Genomic DNA, 18,759 nt, shown 5'->3' on the forward strand with positions numbered 1-18,759 from the left:
CAGGCACATTTTCAAGGATAACATAAACAATAAAGTTTTGCAATACGAGTAAATTACAATGATAAAACAATAAATACGTTTAAAAATAATTTTAAAAAAAACAGACAACTAAAGGTCTATAAAATTAAATTAAATTAAAGAGAAATAAACAGGTGGGATAAAATAAGAAAAAGAAACAATGATTAAAACATTAAATGAAGACTTTAATGTTTCTCAAAATTTTAAAGTTAATGAACAAACATTTATATTTGTGCTGCCTTTCCAGGGAATAGGCTAAATGAATAAATAAAGCTGCAAAAACATTTTATTTTAGTGTAATTTTATTTACATCTCTGACATAAATGGCTAATGACATTTCGGATAAAATGATTAAAAAGAAGAAATTAGGTTATAATTTTTGATTTGTATTCTGTGTCACGTGTCTGTGACGTGTATCAACATCCGCCGTGACGTCACCGCTGCCAGCCATCATGGCGGCGTCCTGTGTGCGAACTGTGGGATCGATTTTCGTAAAATGTGGGAATTGCAGCTCGAGAATAAACACAGTCACGTCGCAGTTAAGCCGACAGGTGAAGTGCGATTTTGTCTTTAATAAACTAACAATCAGTATTTTTTAAACAAACTCGAACGGATGAAAGTGATCTAGTTTGCACGCACAGCGACGTCCTTGAGTTAGCATCCGGTAGCAGCTTCTGTTAGCCGAAACCTCCTTACCGGATATATGAAATTAAACTTAACCAACGTTGCGTTTATTTTTATCGTGATTTGATCGAGTTTGAGATATTCACTTTAACTAAATGAGTCGTTAGCTAGAGTTCGGCTGTGTGCACTTTAAGATATTGAGCATATTTTTTGTGACATATCTCATAATAGCATCACCCTGTCTCCTTAGGTCCTGAGCAGGCAGATATGTGTGAGCTCTGTCCTGAACAGAAAGAACCTGGCGGCTGCAGGTCCAGAAAAGTTCACTATGGAGTTTATCGAGAAGCAGGTGGAGGAGTTTAACATCGGGAAAAGACACCTGGCGAACATGATGGGAGAGGACCCCGAAAACTTCACCCAGGAGGACATAGATGTGAGTTTACACGTCTTTCATTGAGCTGTTCTGTCTTCGGTTTGAGTGAGTGCTCATGAAGCGTTTCTGAAGTCAACAGAAGGACCGAAAAAGGCAAGTTTGATGTGAAAGTGGTGACGTTTGTGAAACATTGATATTTGGGTCAGGATGCATGTTTTGGGTGAGGGTATTTTGCAGAGGGCAGCATACCAACAGTACATCTGCGAAGGGTATTTGAGAGCATTTAAATATAATTCATAACTATATTGTGAAAAGCAAGACTCGTTTTGGGGAATAGACGGAGAAGCATGTGGTTTATTTTCATATATGTCAGGCAAATATGAATAAATCTACTGAAATTGTAGGATTTGTTCTGCATTCATAGTGCCTCCTTCATCCTTCATTTTCATGTACTGGCTGCATGAAAAAAAATCTGAGATGTATTAGTTCAAACAGCCTCAGATCATTTAATCATCCGTCAGTCAATTCCAACTTCTCTGACTAATATTTTAATGTAGCAAAGTCTTCATTGATTCTAAGTGTTAAAATTCGCTAATTGAATATGATTTTAATAGCACTTCTAACACACACAGGATCAAATTTTTCTCACTTTCCAGAATTACCAGCCCTACCTTTAAAGACAAAATCCAAACACATAAAAAACATAGTGCAAAACAAAATTCATTTTCATAGATAAAATCACCAAAATGCAGTTCTAAAAAGATGAGACTTTTAAAGTGATGTAACAGATGAGACAGGTTTGCAGTCAGTCACTTCATGCAGGTTTCTCCAAAATCCAGCAGCTCTGACTGCAAACACATTTTAGACTAAATCCAGACTTTGGAAAAGCAAAGCACCTGAGGCATTAGGGTGCAGTATGGGATAAAGGGTAATAAGAGGTGTGATAAACACCTCGATGTGAGGCCTGAGTCATTAATAATATCTAAAAGTCTACTCTTCGCACAACAGGTAGCCGAATAACAGTCAAAATCCTGGCAGATTGAGATGAGCTGGAGGCAGGAGAAGGATTGTTTTATTACTGATGCCATTTAAAAAAGAGCCTGTAACAAACCTACGTAACCACTGCTCTGTGAAATCTATTAAAACACACCGTTGAGCTTCACTGTTAACCTTGAACGCAGACCCTGCCAGGCCTGCTACTGGAAATGCTCACCAAAAGTGTATCAATCCACCACTGAAAACAGTCCCAAACAAACTGTTTACACCCCTTTGAGTCATATTTGCTAAAAGCTACAGTGACCGACCGATTTAGGAAATTCCTGAGTCTTTTAATGCCATCTGTCTGTCCGTCATTAATGCAAAATCTCCCGCAGGCATCGTGTCGATGGAGTTTCCTCAGACTCGGCTCAGACATCCATCCGCACTCAAGAATGAACTAATTAAAGTTTGCTGGTTGAAGGTCGAAGTCAATTCTAGTTTTAAAAGTGAAATTAAATATTTGTGGATTTGTGGACTGTTTTAAAAATGAACATGAACCAATTGGGATTCGTTGACAATAAGAAATGTTCCAGTTTTCTGGTCATATTATGTTACTGTGAGAGATTTGCTCACGTTATCGCTGCATTAGAAATCTGACAGAGGCCGTCTATGAAACATGGATAGAAAATGATTTTATTTACTTTCCTTATTGCACATTAGAGGACTTTGTTCCACATTCAGTCTCAGACAAACATGATTATTCAACATTTATCCTCCTCTGGCGAGTTTAAAAGCCACACGCAGTTTAAGCATTTCAAACACCGATTGGGTCGCATGTTTCAGGCTTTTAAAGCTCTTATGGTCTCTTCACATCATCATCATCATCATCATCATCATCATCATGATTAACATCGCTGCTCCACCAGCGGCAGCCAGGTGGGGCCACCTCTGGCTAATCCGCTGCATCAGGGATATTAGCAACGCCCGCAAACACACACGCCCACATGCTTATTCCACATTTTGGCAATACATTAGCTCTCACTGCTCCAACCATTTAGCTTGATTTCCCGCTCCCCCTTTCTTGGTCCCCAGTGTCCCTCACGAATAATGAAGAGAGCTGTTGGCGCCGGGCTGTGAAAGCCAAAGCGACGGCGAGCAGCCCGAACTTAGATGTGTGGAGGGAAAGGGGAAAATTTGGGAGGACTGGAGAGGTGCGGAGAGAGGCACCTGATAAATCCCACCGCCCTGGTTTGGAGTCCAGACTCCTCAGGTGTGACGGTGATAAAGACTCGGGAAAAATCAGGAGGATTTTTACAGGCAGGGGGAGAAATTACCGCTGATCACAGACTCCTGAAGGCCCGGAAACATTTGTTACGACTGATAAATATTTTAATTTTTTTTTTTTAACTATACCGGGCTGTCAGTTCTAATTTCCCTTTAAGCTTTTAAAATATTTCTCAAAAAATTCCTTTTTTTTAAGGGACTAATAATACCCGACTATTAGTTTGAGCCGAGGTTGTTGTTGATGTGACAAAACAAGACTTTTTAAGACTTTTGCTGAAGGTTGTGATGATATTTTGTAAAGTAAGTGAGCAGATTTCTTCATATTTGGCACAAAAGTCCGCTTGGACTCAGTGATGGACTGAGAAGGTTTTGGTGGTCGAAGGTCAAACTCACTGTGACCTTTTTTGTCTGATTTATTTTGGATGCTTCATCTGAAGAATGCTTTGAGGGAATTTCTTCAAATATGGCACAAACTTGTCGTTTTTTGCCCTTAACTCTAGAATTCATGCACCAATTATGACAAAATTTTACTCAAATGTCTGACACGATGAAGTGATGAAGTGATGACATTTTATACCCAAAAGGTCAAAGGTCAGCTCCACTGTGACATCATATTGCTCTGCAAAAAGAAAGGGAGACTTTTGTTCGGATACTGAATTGGTGAAACTGAGCTGTTTTAAAGAGCTCCTGTGCCGCCGGGTTAAAGACGTGTGTGAAGCATCATGATTTTGGGCGACTGTCATGGCTGCGTGTGAGTCTGGACAGACACGGATGTGCACTCTCGCTGCAGCTTCGTTAATTCTAGTTTTCCGTGTCTGCTGGCTTTTTGAAGCTTTGAATCCGACCTCATTTCCTCACGAGAGACAGTTTTGATTTTTGTCACCGGGCTCGTTTAAAATTTATCACGATTGATTTCACCGTGTCGATGAAATTTGTAAAATTGGACGCCCTCCTGCGACGTGGCGCTGCTTGACGGTTGGACTCTTTCTTCCTCTGTCACTCCGTCTTCGCCCCTCGGGGATCTCTGCCATACCGCGCTGAGGCTCAGGGGACACGCAGGTGTGTCTTCATCTGTTCCCTGCCTGTCTTTCCCCTTTTCCTCTTTTCTTCTTACCCTTTAACTTCTCTTCCTGTCTCTCACACCTTCACACACACACACACACACTTCTCTCGACCAGCCTTTTTCTTCCTGCTTTCCGTCGTTTTGACAACCTTAAAGGCAGCAACCTGCTCCCTCCGCGCTGCACCTGCTGCCTCACTAATTGAACCGACAGAGAGGAGGGAAGAGAGGAAGAGGAGAGATGGTGGGATGGAGGAAGAGAGAGATGAACAGACTGTCTTGATGAGTGTGGCGGGGCCAACACACTTTCTGTCTCTTCTCTCACACACACATTTACAGTGCCATCTGTAGCCCTGCTAATAACACGGACACACACACACACACACACACACACACACACACACACACACACACACACACAGAGAAGACGATGAACTTGGAGTGAACTGTTGGACGTCCACAGTGTCCTCTGCTCACTGTCAGCCCGGCCAGAAACTTGTGCCTTTTTCTGCTTGTTTTCTCCTCTAACTCGAACACACACACACACACACACACACACACACACTCATCACGCTCGCCTTTCCTTGAACCCGCAAGCAGCTTGCGCCTCTTCTTCTGTCACTTTCACTGTCGTCCGTTGGTGTGACCTCCGTTGTTCGGACATGTCAGCGTTGTCATGATGTGCCACTTCTCTCAAACTGCCATTTTTCTTCCTGTTATTAATTAATTTATTTATTTTTTGTCTTTTCTCATCAACAGAGGAGTATCGCCTACCTCTTTCCCTCCAGTCTGTTTGAGAAGAAAGCCCGGCCCCTCATGAAGGTACGTCCGCGTGGGTTAGACTCGTACAAACCTAATTTTTCAGTCACGTTTATGGCTGTACATTTTTAGTTTTTATGAGATATTTCACTTTTTATCGTTTGGTAACTGCCGTGACATTTGGTGAGTTTCTTCCCTGTCGCTTTTCATTTTCACTCACTTCTATAATAAAACAAGAAAATGATATCTGAACAGCACACTGATAAAATGGTTAAATAATGAGAAAAACATTATATTACACACATTAGTATTTATCGACTTTTCTCTTTTTGTTGCCTTTTTCTTGTTTGAACCGACTACTTTTACCAGATTATCGGCCGATATTTGGCATTTTGCTGATTATCTGTTTGACCAGTATATTTTAATGATTACCGATAAAATTAATTAATTAAAAAGTGCAAGAAAATGTCAGCATAGGCGCGACTTTTATTTGTAAAACCACAGGGAGCTATTTTTATTTAATTTTTCAATTGACTTAATAAAAAAAAGTTCCTTGAAAATTGCTCTGTATGATAAAAGTCTCAGTTTTGATTAAACATTTGCGTAACGCATTTAAACAAAGTTTTGCATCAGAGTTTGTTATATCCCAAATTCTAAATATTAATAGAAAGATTTTCATTTTAATGGTGAAAGCATATCGGTTCCAAAAATCAGTTATCGGTCTCATTAACTACTAATATTTGGTATCGGCCCTGAAAAAACAATACTGGTCCACCCCGAGTGAAAATCCTGCTATCAGGTAAAAATCACACCTTGATTGACGTTAAATCCACATTTATAGTACACCGTATCCAACAATGAGGTGGTAATGCTTCATTTAAATACTTTTAAATACGTTGTCTGCATATGAGCCTCTCTCTAAAATGCTAGATATCTTAAATATTGGAAAGCATTTTTTCCTCCTCATATTCTCTGAGTTGAAAGATGTCTGTGGCCTCGCAGGCAGCAAGTTGACAATTAGTGGTTTAAAAGAAGAGCTTGAAAAAGTAGCTTGATAAGTTCAATTACAGCCTAAATTTATCATTTTATTTACTCTGCAAATATAAAAATTACAATAAATAAAAGCCCGTAAATGCTGGGCGTTAAATAGGTCACAGATTGTTAAATATTGGGAGCTGCTGACCTGAGAAATGAGCCTGTAAGTGATTTCAGTAACATAAGTTTCACTCTTTACTCGTTCACTGTTTAACGGGAGATGATGGTTTTGATTTCATGATCAAACAAAGAGAGTGAATTTTTTTTTCTCTGATTTCACCTAAAATTTGTTTCATCTCCAGCATCCAGAGGAAGTATTTCCACAGCAGAGAGGTGTGTAATCTGTGAGCGTCGTGATGGTTTTTTAATTGTTATTATAATAAATATTTCCATGCTCCTGAGTAATAAGTGATTGCGTGTCCCGTCCTCACAGCGGTCCAGTGGGGAGCGGACGGGCGGCCGTTCCACTTCCTGTTCTACACGGGCAAACAGTCCTTCTACTCCATGATGTTTGTAAGTACTGCAGACCTGAAGGAAGCAGCACTGTCAGGTTTTAATGTCAGTGAGGTGGAGGTAAATCTTCATCCTCCTCCTCCTCCTCCCTTCCTCTCCTCCTCCTGCCCCCTCGGGTCATATCCTATTCAGACAGAGTGAGTTGAGAGAAGGCTGCCGCGTCCCTGAGGGGCGCCAACGTCAGATCCTCTTCTTCACACGGAGAGCTGCGGCTGAATAGAGTCGGGGTGAAAGAGAGGTGGGAGATTAGAGGGAGGGAGGCGTCAAAGGTAGTCCGGTTTAAAGGGGGATTCACTGAGGAGTACCTGCGTCTACGTGCGCTCCAGAGACGGGAACAGTGAGCTGAAAATGTAAATTTAATAATAAGGCATGACCAATAATTTTAGACCAATTTAAGAAGACCTCAAACCTCGCTAAACTACCTGCATTGCTTGATATAATTACTAGAATTATTTTATTTTATTTTAATTTTTTTTTAAATCTCTACTTTTGCCTGACTCATACTGAAATTTTTAGGATGATACTTATATTTAAGAAATTAAAAATCCAGTAAGAAACTGTGCACTGATAGTAAACTAATATAAACATATAACACAAATAAATCTGGATTCAGATTCCTTAATTTTTCTTTTGCTTTCAAGGTGCCAATAAAGCAAGATATTTTATGGTTGAGGCCCAAATGCACTGAGAGCGTTTTTGATTTTTGAGCGTGAAATCAGGACCCGGCGACTGAAGTCAGTGGCCCCTTTTTTGACACAAAATTTGCGCTTTAGGGTCACTAGAAAGTCCCTTCTTTTTAACTAAACACGGGCAGCATCATGCGTGTGCCTGATGATGCATGTGTGATTTTAGACAGCATGCCGGCATCATGGAAGCAAAAGAAGCGTTTAATACAACACTGCAGCCTGTAGTGTGACATTAAACATACGTCAGCAGTGCCTTCTAAAAAAAACAAAAGAAGAAAAAACGGCAAAACATGGCAATAATAATCAGTTACAGTCTTTATATGGCAGCTGATCTCGTCTCAAGTTTCGATGACCGTTGAAAACCAAACGAGTATGTTTTTCGCCTCGCCGTATTTACAATTTTGCAGCACGATGTGTTTTTCCAAATTCCTCTTGAATTTGCGCTGCTTGCGATCTGGCGCCTCGTTACGACCGTTGATAAATTCCCAACCTCACCTGAGTGATGCGTCCATAAATGTCCCGAACACAACAAAATAAGAAGTGAAGAAAATACAGGCAGAGTCTCTGAAGATCAATAATCCCACCACACACTTCTCGAGGGTCATATGAGATGATTGGGAGAGATTATTTTATATGAGTCTAAATATTGTGTTTTTATTTAGCAAAATCTTGTTTATTATATCTTTAAAACAAAAAGAACCAACAGGGGGCACCAAAATTGGCTTTTTACTATGATGATGATGATGAGAAGGACATTTAAGTAAACATGTAAATGATAAATAAGGAAACATAAGAAATAAAAAATAAATTAAAGCTCCCATATAGATACAAAATAAGCCTGTTTTTATGTACTGACAGAGACGGGTTCAAAATCGCGTTTGAGGTGTGGCACGTCTGGCTTGTCAGGCTTTGTCCCGCCACGGGGAGCGACTCCTCCGTGGGGATTTTGGGAGGAGGCAGGGTGGGGGCAGAGCAGGAGGAGGAGGAGGAGGAGGAAAAGGAGGAGGAGGGAGGTGCAACACCATCCACCTCTGAGCAGACCTCCTCCTTTTTCTCCCTCTTCCTCCACCTTTTGTTGCTTTCACACACTCAACTCTTCCCTTCCTGTCTGCCGCTGACCTTGCTCAAAGACGTTTCGCAGATAAGAGGCGTGCGTCTGTATCGAAAACACACCCAGAGAGGTGTGATCTGTGAATATTGGGCCACAATTCACACACACACACACACACACACACACACACACACACACACACACACACACACACACACACACACACACACACACACACACACACACACACACACACACACACACACACACCGCATTGTGCCCTGCAGCCGCAATCTGCACCCCCTGCTGTTGGTTTAAATAGGTATGTCAGACATGTCTGAGGGCTCGTGCTGCCTGTCTGCATGATTGCAGGCTCAATCACTCCCTTTTACCCTTGTGTTTTTCGTCTCCTGTTCCTCCTTGTGTCCGTTTCACACACACACACACACACAAACACACATTAGGGGTGTTACCAGGAGGGGGCAGTGGCGTGTAAAGCAGCCTCGCCGCTCGGCTGCTCTCCTCTGGCTGTTGTTGGGCGCAGCCAGCGTGGCACATTAACCTGCTCACTGCTCCACTGAGCCCTTTATATCCGGCACCCCGGGGAGCCGGAAACACACCTTCATTTTAACCCCGTCTATATCTGCATAGAAAATAAATACAGGGTACGTACAGTCATGAAACCATGAAACCAAAAGTTTTTGAATTTGCAAATAGCAAGTTCCAGGCTTGGAAGAGTTTTGGAAAAGTAACTATACCCTGAAAATTTTGGAAAAGTCAAAAAATTGTTTAAAGATGAAAAAAATGCCCTTTTGTCCTTTAAAAATCACTTTTTTTTTTTTACAGAAAATAAAATTACCAATTGTTTATCTTTAGAAACTGTCAAAAATTCTATAGAAATAAAAAACATCAAAAAGTTTGAAAAAAATCACAGAAAAAAAACTGCCTTTTTTAAGAAAAAACAATGGCTGCATTTTTTCCTTTAAAAATGAACATTTTTTTTTAAAACAAACAAAAAAAATCCCAAATCTTTTCCATTAAAGTTATCTTAAAAAAGGGGGAAAAATGACACATTTTTTTTATTTTAAAGCCAGCAGTGATATCATGACAAAATATGGCCATTTAAAGTTATATACCCCTCCCTTAAACCAAAATAAAACAACATATGTCTTTCCCCAGAGCTTAAAATGTTATTTTACATACATACTGCACCAGCCCCTTTTTTTGTCATAAATAAAAAACAGTCCCTGAGTTATATTTAAATATTCAGGTCTAATCCTGTTCTGAATCCGTTATTATTTAAAATAATATTTATTTTAAAAGCTACTGTAAAGTAATTAAAAAGAACTGATAAGTCGTATCAGTGGCGGTTTCAGATTATGTGTGATCTTTATTTTTGCCTCAAAATCATGAACGCTGAAACACACAGTGCTCCGTCCTCTCGGAGCTGAAGCCTTGAGCTTGTTGTACATGTGAAGACGTCTCACTCACAGAAAGCCGTCCGTCTCCGTATCAACCTCGACTTAAACCTATCCAGATACCGACACCTCCATGTCAATTATTCCTCTCCATTGTGGCTCCCAGTGTTTGCAAACCCCCTCCTCTTCTTCTGCTTCTTTTTTCTGATTTTCTATTACACTTTTTTTTTTTTTTACATAGAAAAAATTGGTTTTGCTTGATGTTTGCTTTTTTTGTATGCCCCCCTCCTTCTTCCGTACCCGAGTGTCGCTGGTCGGAGTGGCAGCGGATTAGGCACACTCTATCAAGAAGGAATTAAACAAACATCTGGTGAATAATTGACGGGGAAATGAGTTCTCACCCCGGCACTGGGGGGGTTGAGGTAGGGGTGTCTGCCTCCGGGACGTGACCGGCATGCCCACCCCCCTCTCCCTCCGTCCGTCATCTGTCTCTCTGCGCCCATCGCCGTGACACGCTCCCCCTCGGGTTATTCCCAACGCGAGAGTGATCTAATGACGAGAGAGCCCCGAAACGCTGCTGTCATTTATTTCGTTTGGTGCTTTTGCTTCCAGCTTCGCTTCAGGCCAAATGCAGAAACAGGTGTTTGGGTCAATTTAGTCCAGAAACTGTGAAGTGTGAATGAATGAACTTTTTATTATGGTGTCACGGGTGCACAAGACGCCACAAATTCATAGAAGCCAGATCCGGATAATGCCCTGTATTCCAGCAACACTATAAAAGTGTAAAAATGAAATAAAATTCATTATTCGCCAGCTGTAGAATACAAAAAAAAAAACAGATTATATAGTTCATCTTACCCTTTTCATGCTTCAAGGCCCAGACGCACCAAACTGACATCAAAGAACTCGTGGTGACAAAGACGACCGTTGCGTCGCTTCATGTTGCGTATGTCTCGGCCAAAATGTAGCACAATGAACACACCGCAGGAACTACAAACAATGATCAACTGGCAAATGCATTCATTATAAGAGGAAGTAACTCTCCATACAAGCAGCCGGCGGCAGTCTGTAACCATCAAAATTCAAAAACGCAAACCGGAAGACTGTCTTTTTGCTTATTTGCCAAATGCAAGGAACCTTATTTTAGCCATCTAACTAAAAACCCACTGACTTTGCAGCAAGGCGACTAAAAGTGCAAATATGCAAACTCATATCCCGGTTTTTGGAGTCACGGTGGGTTCATTCAGTGACGTATGAAGCAACAAAAAAAAAGTCTGACTCTTCAGACGTAGATTCACCTGGAGCTTCTGCACTCTGGGGCCCACAGAGCAAGCAGCGGCTGACTTCCTGTTCAGCCTTCTGCTTTTTCCAGACTTTCCAAATGTCATCGGACTGAATGGTTCAAATCCTGTCAAGTCATTTTGCGTTGGTCTAAAAAATGTATCCACTGCAGACGTCTCTTTCCACGTAAGGCCAGGTTTAGATGAGAGCTACTAAAAACAGAGGTGCGTTCTGTTGCGTTTAAAAAAAAAACATTCCTATAACATCGTGAGAATGACGCTTGTGTGCACAGATCTGCAAAAACAACCAGAAATGCTGTCTTATGCATGCCCGGCGGCGTCATTTTGTAATGACGCACCGCAGAAAAACACCACGTGCATGAATTCAGCCGTGACGTCATCATTCGTCGCGTTTTCAAAAGATTACACTCTGGAACCCGCTTTCAAAAGTTTACGTTGTCAGGCTCCCGAAACACTGATGTCTTGTGAACGAAAGGCCAAACTACAACGAAGTTGTAATTCCACGCATTTGACGACTTTGTCTTATCAGTTTCAAAGCCTGCCGTTGTTTCTGGCGGCTTTTAGAAAGGACCTGCTCCCCATGTGGAGTTAAGCGGCTCGTTCTAAGCTTATATACTAATAAAAACATGAATTTTATATTCAGTGCCTGCTAATATATCCCCTTAAATCCCGCACACTGGTCCTGTTAAACATAATTTGTTTAGGCATATTCCAGTAGGTCTGATTTCTCGTTCGTGTAAATCGATCCAACAAACTGCCATCGCTCTCAGCGCCTCATCCCGTCGTCCCAAATCTAACTGCGACGCGCCACAAAGAGCCACACTTGAGGGCTTTCCACCAGGCACGATGCCAATTTAGACAAGGCCATCGCCGGCCCCATGGATGGCTAACTCGCTCTGCATGGCGGCTCCTGCTGTGTGCAGAGAGGGAGCTTGAGGACAAGGAAAACTGTCCCGGTGTTTCACCCCCAATTCAGTTTTTCTACCAACCGGGAATCTGTAATGCGTCATCCTGAATGTATGTTTTTCCTGCATTTTTCAGGAATTGTACGGCAAAATCCAGAAAATATCCAGGTTCCAAGATCGTCTGAGAGTCAAGGGACTCTTTTCCCAGGACGTCAAGCCGATGTAAGTAGAGGACAGGTTGACATTTTTGACAGGTACAATGTTTTTATTCAGTATTTTCAGGATGTTTCAGTGACTCTTGAGCCAATTATGATGAAAGATCACTTATCAGGAGACATATAGACACAGTTTTAAGGTCTGATCCCAGTGAAACCTCTGTATCGACTGTAAACAGCTCTGACTCGTTCAGCATTGACATAATTGATTTTGGACTCTCCAGAAAGTGAAAATGTCTCCGTGTCTGTCTCCATCAGGTCTCTCAGCACAAGCAGGTGGCTCACAAAGGAGGAGCTGGAAACGCTGCTGGTCGAGACGATCTCCACTCACGATGTAAGAACTTTTCTATCATCCTCCTCTCCTCCGTCTCCTTGCTTTTTTTTTTAAATGATGATTTTCCACCGTACACTCAGGGTTCATACGGTCATAAAAAAAAAACATGGAAAAGTTGCTGAATTTGAAAATAACAATTTACAGGCCTTGAAAAGTTTTAGAAAACTAAATATACCCCTAAAAAATTTTGAAAAAATTTGTTTAGTTTTTTAGTTCTGTTGTCACAGTTATGGTGTTATTTTTGGTGATTTTAAAAAATAAATATATCACCAAAATTTCTAAAGAAAAACCAATCGCCCATACGTTTAAAGAAATTAAAAATAATAAATTTATAAATAAAAAAAACATACATACATAAATAAAAAAGGAAAATAATAATCCTAAAAATAAAATAATAATAATAAAGAAAAAAAATGTTAAAAACTTTTAAAGAGAAGAAAAATGCAAAAAATATTTATATATATAAAAATATAGTTTTAAAAAATTCAAATTACAAAAAATATATTTTTTTTAAATCACCAAAAAGTGTTAAAGATATGAAAGTGTCCAAAAAAATCACCCCAGAATTTTAAAGAAAACATGTTTTCTTCATAAATTGTCGAAAATTTTTAAAGCCAAAAAAAAAGGCCGTGTTCTTTTAAAGAAAACATGCCTGCTGGTTTGGGAAGAAAATAATCTGCATTTATAGATGCTGTAATATAGTTATGAAAAAGCACTGAGTGTTGATGGTCGTTTCACAGAATGTACGGCCTTTAAAATTTGCCTAAAGGTCACGCACGCCTGTATGTTGTTTCCTTCAGTACAATCGCTTCCTCCAGCTGATGGGGCGCCTGCTGTCCATGCCCTACGCCCATACAGAGGAGGCGTTTGTCATGGGTTACCGACGGGAACTGGAAGCCCAGACCACGAAGCAAATGGTGCCGACGCTGGAGCGAGATGACAGGGGCGTGGCCTTTAGCACTGCAGAAGGTAGATTAATTTAACACTGAATTTGGTAGCATTTTCTGGAGAGAAGAGCTGGATGCAAACACATTCTCCTTTTGTATTCTTTCATTGCTTTGAGGTGCACATGAAACAAATCAGCTGTTACTTTGGGAGCTGCAGCCGTCATTTCTGGCAGTTATACTAACAGTTTTCACCGTTTTATTCCTGAGGTCTGCAACGTGGCAACCTAAAACAACGCTGACAGTCACTCAGTCAGACAGGTTTTGAACAAACTTTGAGATCTGTAAAATATATATTGAAGAGAAAATACAGGTCAACATGTGTCTGTAAGCCAAAATAAATCAAGTCTAAAGAGCACAGAGTAAATCGAGGTTATTCTGCTTTTAAGCTGCGACCTCCTGCTCACCCCAGTTTATGTTCAATTTGTTAAGAAAACTGTTTTTCTCACATGCATCCAGTGAAAAAAGAATCCAAAAACTGAGAAAATTCGTGATAAATTAAAGTCATAGTTGTTCATTTAACCACAGCAAAGCTATATCAAAACATCTGATGCACACACTCACACAACTCACTGCAGTGTAATCACATCCTCATCCTCATTTATCCCGTCGTGTGCTCAGAACTTCCCAAACAATCCGCCCGTTATGACGGGGAACTGAACTAAAGCTCAAACTTATCACTGCCAAACCCCACTGACAAAAATAGTGATTTTAGCTCACTGAACATTGGAGCTGCCGGTCTACTGCTGCCTCCATCAGTTACTTTGTTTGTGTTATTGTGTGATTTCTGTGAATCCAAACTAACTTTTTAAAATTTTTAAGTCACGCAGTAACACAAACAAACTTACTGATCGAGGCAGCGGTAGACCAGCAGCTCCCGTAAAATGACTGTTTTTCTCAATGGAGTCTGGTGCATTTGAAGGGAGCAAAATAAATCATGTTGTTTAAGCGAAAATGCATGTTTGTGAAGTACAGAGCATATGACTGGATAAATGAGACCTGGATTGTATTGCACAAGTTGTGTGAGAATTTGTAAACATATTTTATATAATTTCTGTTTTTAAATGTGGACCCCATGAGTTCAATTTAACACAAATTTTCTCCGGTTTTGGATTCTTCGTTCACCTTGAAGGCATCCAAGAAAAACAAGCTTTTCTTTACAAATTCAACATAAAACAGACTGAGAAACTACTATACAAATGATTATTTTTGTGGCAAAGTAAAAATAAAGGTGTTTTCCCCTCAGGTCGAAGGAAGTCGGCGAAGTCCTCTGTGGTTCTCCGAGACTGCGGCTCTGGACGCGTCACCGTCAACAACAGGGACTACCTGTACTACTTCCCCATACTACAAGACAGGTAAGAGAGCTGCGTGAACGAAAAAAAAACGTTTTTTCCACATGGCAGGCTGCTTCATTCACAGATACCACTTTCCTTAAAATGCAAGACGTGATGTGTTTTACCCCCCTCACTCAAAAAAAAAAATTAAAAAGCAGCTTTTTCACTCTTCACAGCATCGCCTCGTTTTTTATTTATCTCCTTGTAGTAAGTTAATTACACAGTTGAGTGATTGTGTGTCAGTGTGTGTGTGTGTGTGTGTGTGTGTGTGTGCGTGTGTGTGTGTGTGTGTGTGTGTGTGTGTGTGTGTGTGTGTGTGTGAATGTCCAGAGCTGGTGTTGTCATGCAGTGTGAGGACGGGCTGTAATTGGAGCAGAGAGGTGACAATTGACTTTGTCAGCAGCCATAGGCCATTCAGGCTGAGACGCCATCCAGAACACAGACACTTTCTTTTCTCACACACACACGCACACACACACACACACACACACACACACACACACACACACACACAGCATTATCCTTTTCCTGCTGAGTCAGAAGTTACTCTGTAATATGTGGTGGGGAGATTGTAAAAGAAAGCTTTTCACAGTGCCGGATCCTCTCTGCTTGTCTGGAAAGTCACCCAACCGGACATTAAATTAGCTAAGCCTCCGCCGTTGATACCGCTATCTGTTAAATAGCACACACTCCCGCTCTGCCCATTCAACCGCCGTCATTCTCTTTTTTTTATTATCTCCTGGTCATTTTCTTCTTCCCGCTTTTTACTCGGCTCTCAGAGAGCAGCTGATGTTCCCGCTTCAGTTCATGGGCATGCTGGGACGCTTCGACCTGGAGTGCACTGTGAGCGGCAGCGGGCGGTCCGGCCAGGCGGGGGCGCTGCGGCTCGCCATCTCTCGCGCTCTGCTCAGCTTCCTGTCTGAGGGACAGATGGAGACCATGAGACAAGGTGGGTGGTCACTTTTTACAGCGTTTCACGTGTTTGCGCAGAAGTGACTCCTTTAACCCTTTCACACCTGGATCGGTTTTCTTGTGCTGCAGTGAGATGCCTAAAATTAGCATTTGATCCTCTCAGACCTAATAAAATTGTTTTGATTTTGTTCAAAAATATGAAAAATGATCAGTAACTTTGCAAGGCATGTCACGCAACCTGCAATAAGTTAGTAAAAAGTGACAAGATGGATATTATCAGAAAAAAAGGAAAAGATTTCCATATTTATATGATTCTTTTAATTATATATTTCAAATTATTTTACAGGGAAAAATTTTTTTTTAGCACTTTCTTGAGGTCATTTTCAAATTTAATTTATTTATTGATTGATTTTTTTCCCCCGGGTAATTTTCTTGTGACTCCTGTCTAATTTCTTGCTGATTTTTTGGCTAATGTTTGCGACGCGTTTGTCGCATTCTTCCCATGTTTTTGCAGGTCTGAAAGGGTTAAAAGGTTGCTCACTTCCTAAAGATTATTTTAAATGTGTGCCTTTGTGCAAGTTAAATATATTTCTTTTTGAACTATTTCGCCAATTTGTTTTTTGTTTTTTTGTCTCTGTTTTGTTTTTTCATTTTTGCGTTTTGATTGTTTTTTTAATAGCGACTTTGTAAATTAAGTCCTACTTAGATTATTTTATTATAATTACAGATTTCCATGAATGAAGGCTTCATTGCAAGTATTCAGGGTTCCCATGGTCATGAAAACATGAAAAAAAATATTGGAATTTCACAATTAAAAATTTCCAGGCCTTGAAAAGTAATGAAAAAAGTCAAATCCTTGAACATACTGGAAAAAGTTGAAATTCTAACAAAAATCTTCCGTGGATTACCTTTAATGCATTAAAACAAATTCATCTTCTGTAGCTAGTGTCAGTGCAGCGCAGCTCTAATATTGATCTATGCGTGGTAATGTTTTATTTCTCTCCTCCTGTTTGCCTGCGAGCTGAAATTATGTGTGAAAAGAGTTTGAATTTGTTTGAAAAATGCCAGACGAGAAAAATAATTTCTTTATTATTGGCCCTTGAAAAGTCATGAAAAAATCTTTTTATTTCCAGCTGGTCTGCTGACCCCCGACCCGAGAGTGAGGGAGAGGAAGAAGCCGGGTCAGGAGGGAGCGCGCAGAAAATTCACCTGGAAGAAACGCTGAGGAGGAGACTCACCTGAACTCCAACTCCAAACGTTCAGACTGACTTCTGGTGTTTTGTTTTTTGTTGAACCGACTCCTCGTCCTGTTTCCCGGAGCTCGTGTCATTGTGTCGTTTATTTAAGCTCTTGGTGCATCCTCACACACGCAGCCATGTTTCAAGATGCAGCTCAGACTGAAGAAGCTGCAGTGACACTTTTCAGCCACCAGATGGGAGTGTGTATCAAAGAATAAATGAGAGATGAATCTGTTTATCGATATATCAAACAATAAATACATTTTTTCATGTAAAAATGCACAGTCTCTTTGTGTTATTTACCAGTATTTATTTCCTCACGATCACTCACAAATGTAACCATTTTAAATGTTTTCTACACATTTTCTTGTCAGCATTTCAGTTTTATATTTTTATTTCATTAATGAGTAAATTTTCTGTTAAATTTACCGTTAAAGTCCTGTCTTTTCGGTGCTAAACTTTCCTAACGTGTTGATAACACAAATTATATTTGATTATTTGATTCAGGGTGTTTGCATGCCCGTAAAGCTTGAAAGTTACTAAACTTTAATTCTGTAAATTTTAGGCCTTAAAAGCAATTAAACAGTCTTTACTGCCACAAATATTTTATTTCATTTCAAAAGGTCAAAATGAGTAAAGTGTGAATGTAAATGTTTCTGATGTGACCCCTGAACCTAAAGCTTTGTTTTTATTTTATACTTACCTGCAGGCAAAATGTAGATAAACTTAACTCACTTTAATATTCATTTTTTGAAACACTTAAATCGAACTGCCGTGATACGTTAACCTGACAACGAAAGCAACACACAAAATGTAAAAATAAAAATAAATAAATAAAAGTGGCTTTTTTAAAAATATTTTTTGCCATGTTTCCTTTTTCCTTCAGCCAGATTTCAGCCCTGCTTAGTTTGGACTCTGATATTGATCTAATATTAACTTTAAATGCAAATGAAACACCAAAACCCATTTTAATGAAATGTTTCATGTTGTAAGATTTATGAGTAATTTTTTCTCTCTTTTTTCTTTTTTTTACGTAGAGTTTGTGTACTTGGTGACCACAGTAATAGTTGTGACAGGAGAGTCCCGTGGGATCTAAGATAAGAAGAAATCAAGGTACATTTTTGTTGACCTAAATATTTTTATATCATACTTTTTTACTACATTACTTTTTGTGTGTATTTGATGGTAATGCAAAAAAAATAAAAAATAGCAAGCCAACATATTAGTTTTTTTTAATGTAAAACTAATATAATTTCTATCAGTCATTTCCATCTCTTTGTTTATTTTTGTGATGAAAAAGACGTGATAATGCTAATAACAATCACATTGTTATTTTACTGAAACTATTGTATCAAAAAGATTCAATATTTGTTCAATTTTCTGAAAAATTCCAACCAAATCGGACTGTAGTTAAAAAATAACCCATATATACTAAACATTATATTACCTGTAATGTTTGAATAAGAAAAAATAAGTTTTGTCCAAAAATCAGTCTCACATTTGGGTAAAAATTATTTTTTGTAAATTTGGTTTAAAATCGTTGAATTTCAGTGGCGTCATGTTACAAAGCAATAAACCTTTACATATCCTTAATAAAAATCGTTTTCCTTCACTACTTTTCCCCAAAAAATTTTAGTCACGTACTTGGTACAAGATAGGAAAGAAAGGAAAGAAAGAAGGGAAGAGGGAGAGAACTTTACTACATCTACTATGACAAAATTACTCTCGATACTTCAGTACAGTAAATATCAGTTACTTTAAGACTTTTATATTACAG

At 39.6% G+C, this 18,759-nt stretch overlaps 1 protein-coding gene across 1 annotated transcript; it reads left to right on the top strand.

The window, feature by feature from the left end:
- The first annotated feature begins 412 nt into the window (after positions 1 to 412).
- On the top strand, positions 413 to 17,260 carry mrps9 (mitochondrial ribosomal protein S9). The gene is made up of 11 exons (XM_042513369.2): positions 413 to 569; positions 893 to 1,075; positions 5,097 to 5,159; positions 6,434 to 6,464; positions 6,565 to 6,644; positions 12,142 to 12,227; positions 12,479 to 12,554; positions 13,355 to 13,523; positions 14,745 to 14,853; positions 15,612 to 15,781; positions 16,878 to 17,260. Exons 1-11 carry the CDS (start codon positions 471 to 473, stop codon positions 16,967 to 16,969), a joined length of 1,158 nt encoding a protein of 385 aa, XP_042369303.2. The 5' UTR covers positions 413 to 470; the 3' UTR covers positions 16,970 to 17,260.
- Positions 17,261 to 18,759: the final 1,499 nt, after the last annotated feature.

This window comes from Plectropomus leopardus, chromosome 24 (genome assembly GCF_026936395.1).
Source record: "Plectropomus leopardus strain MGB_pleo_1.0 chromosome 24, ASM2693639v1, whole genome shotgun sequence".
NCBI lineage: Eukaryota > Metazoa > Chordata > Actinopteri > Perciformes > Serranidae > Plectropomus > Plectropomus leopardus.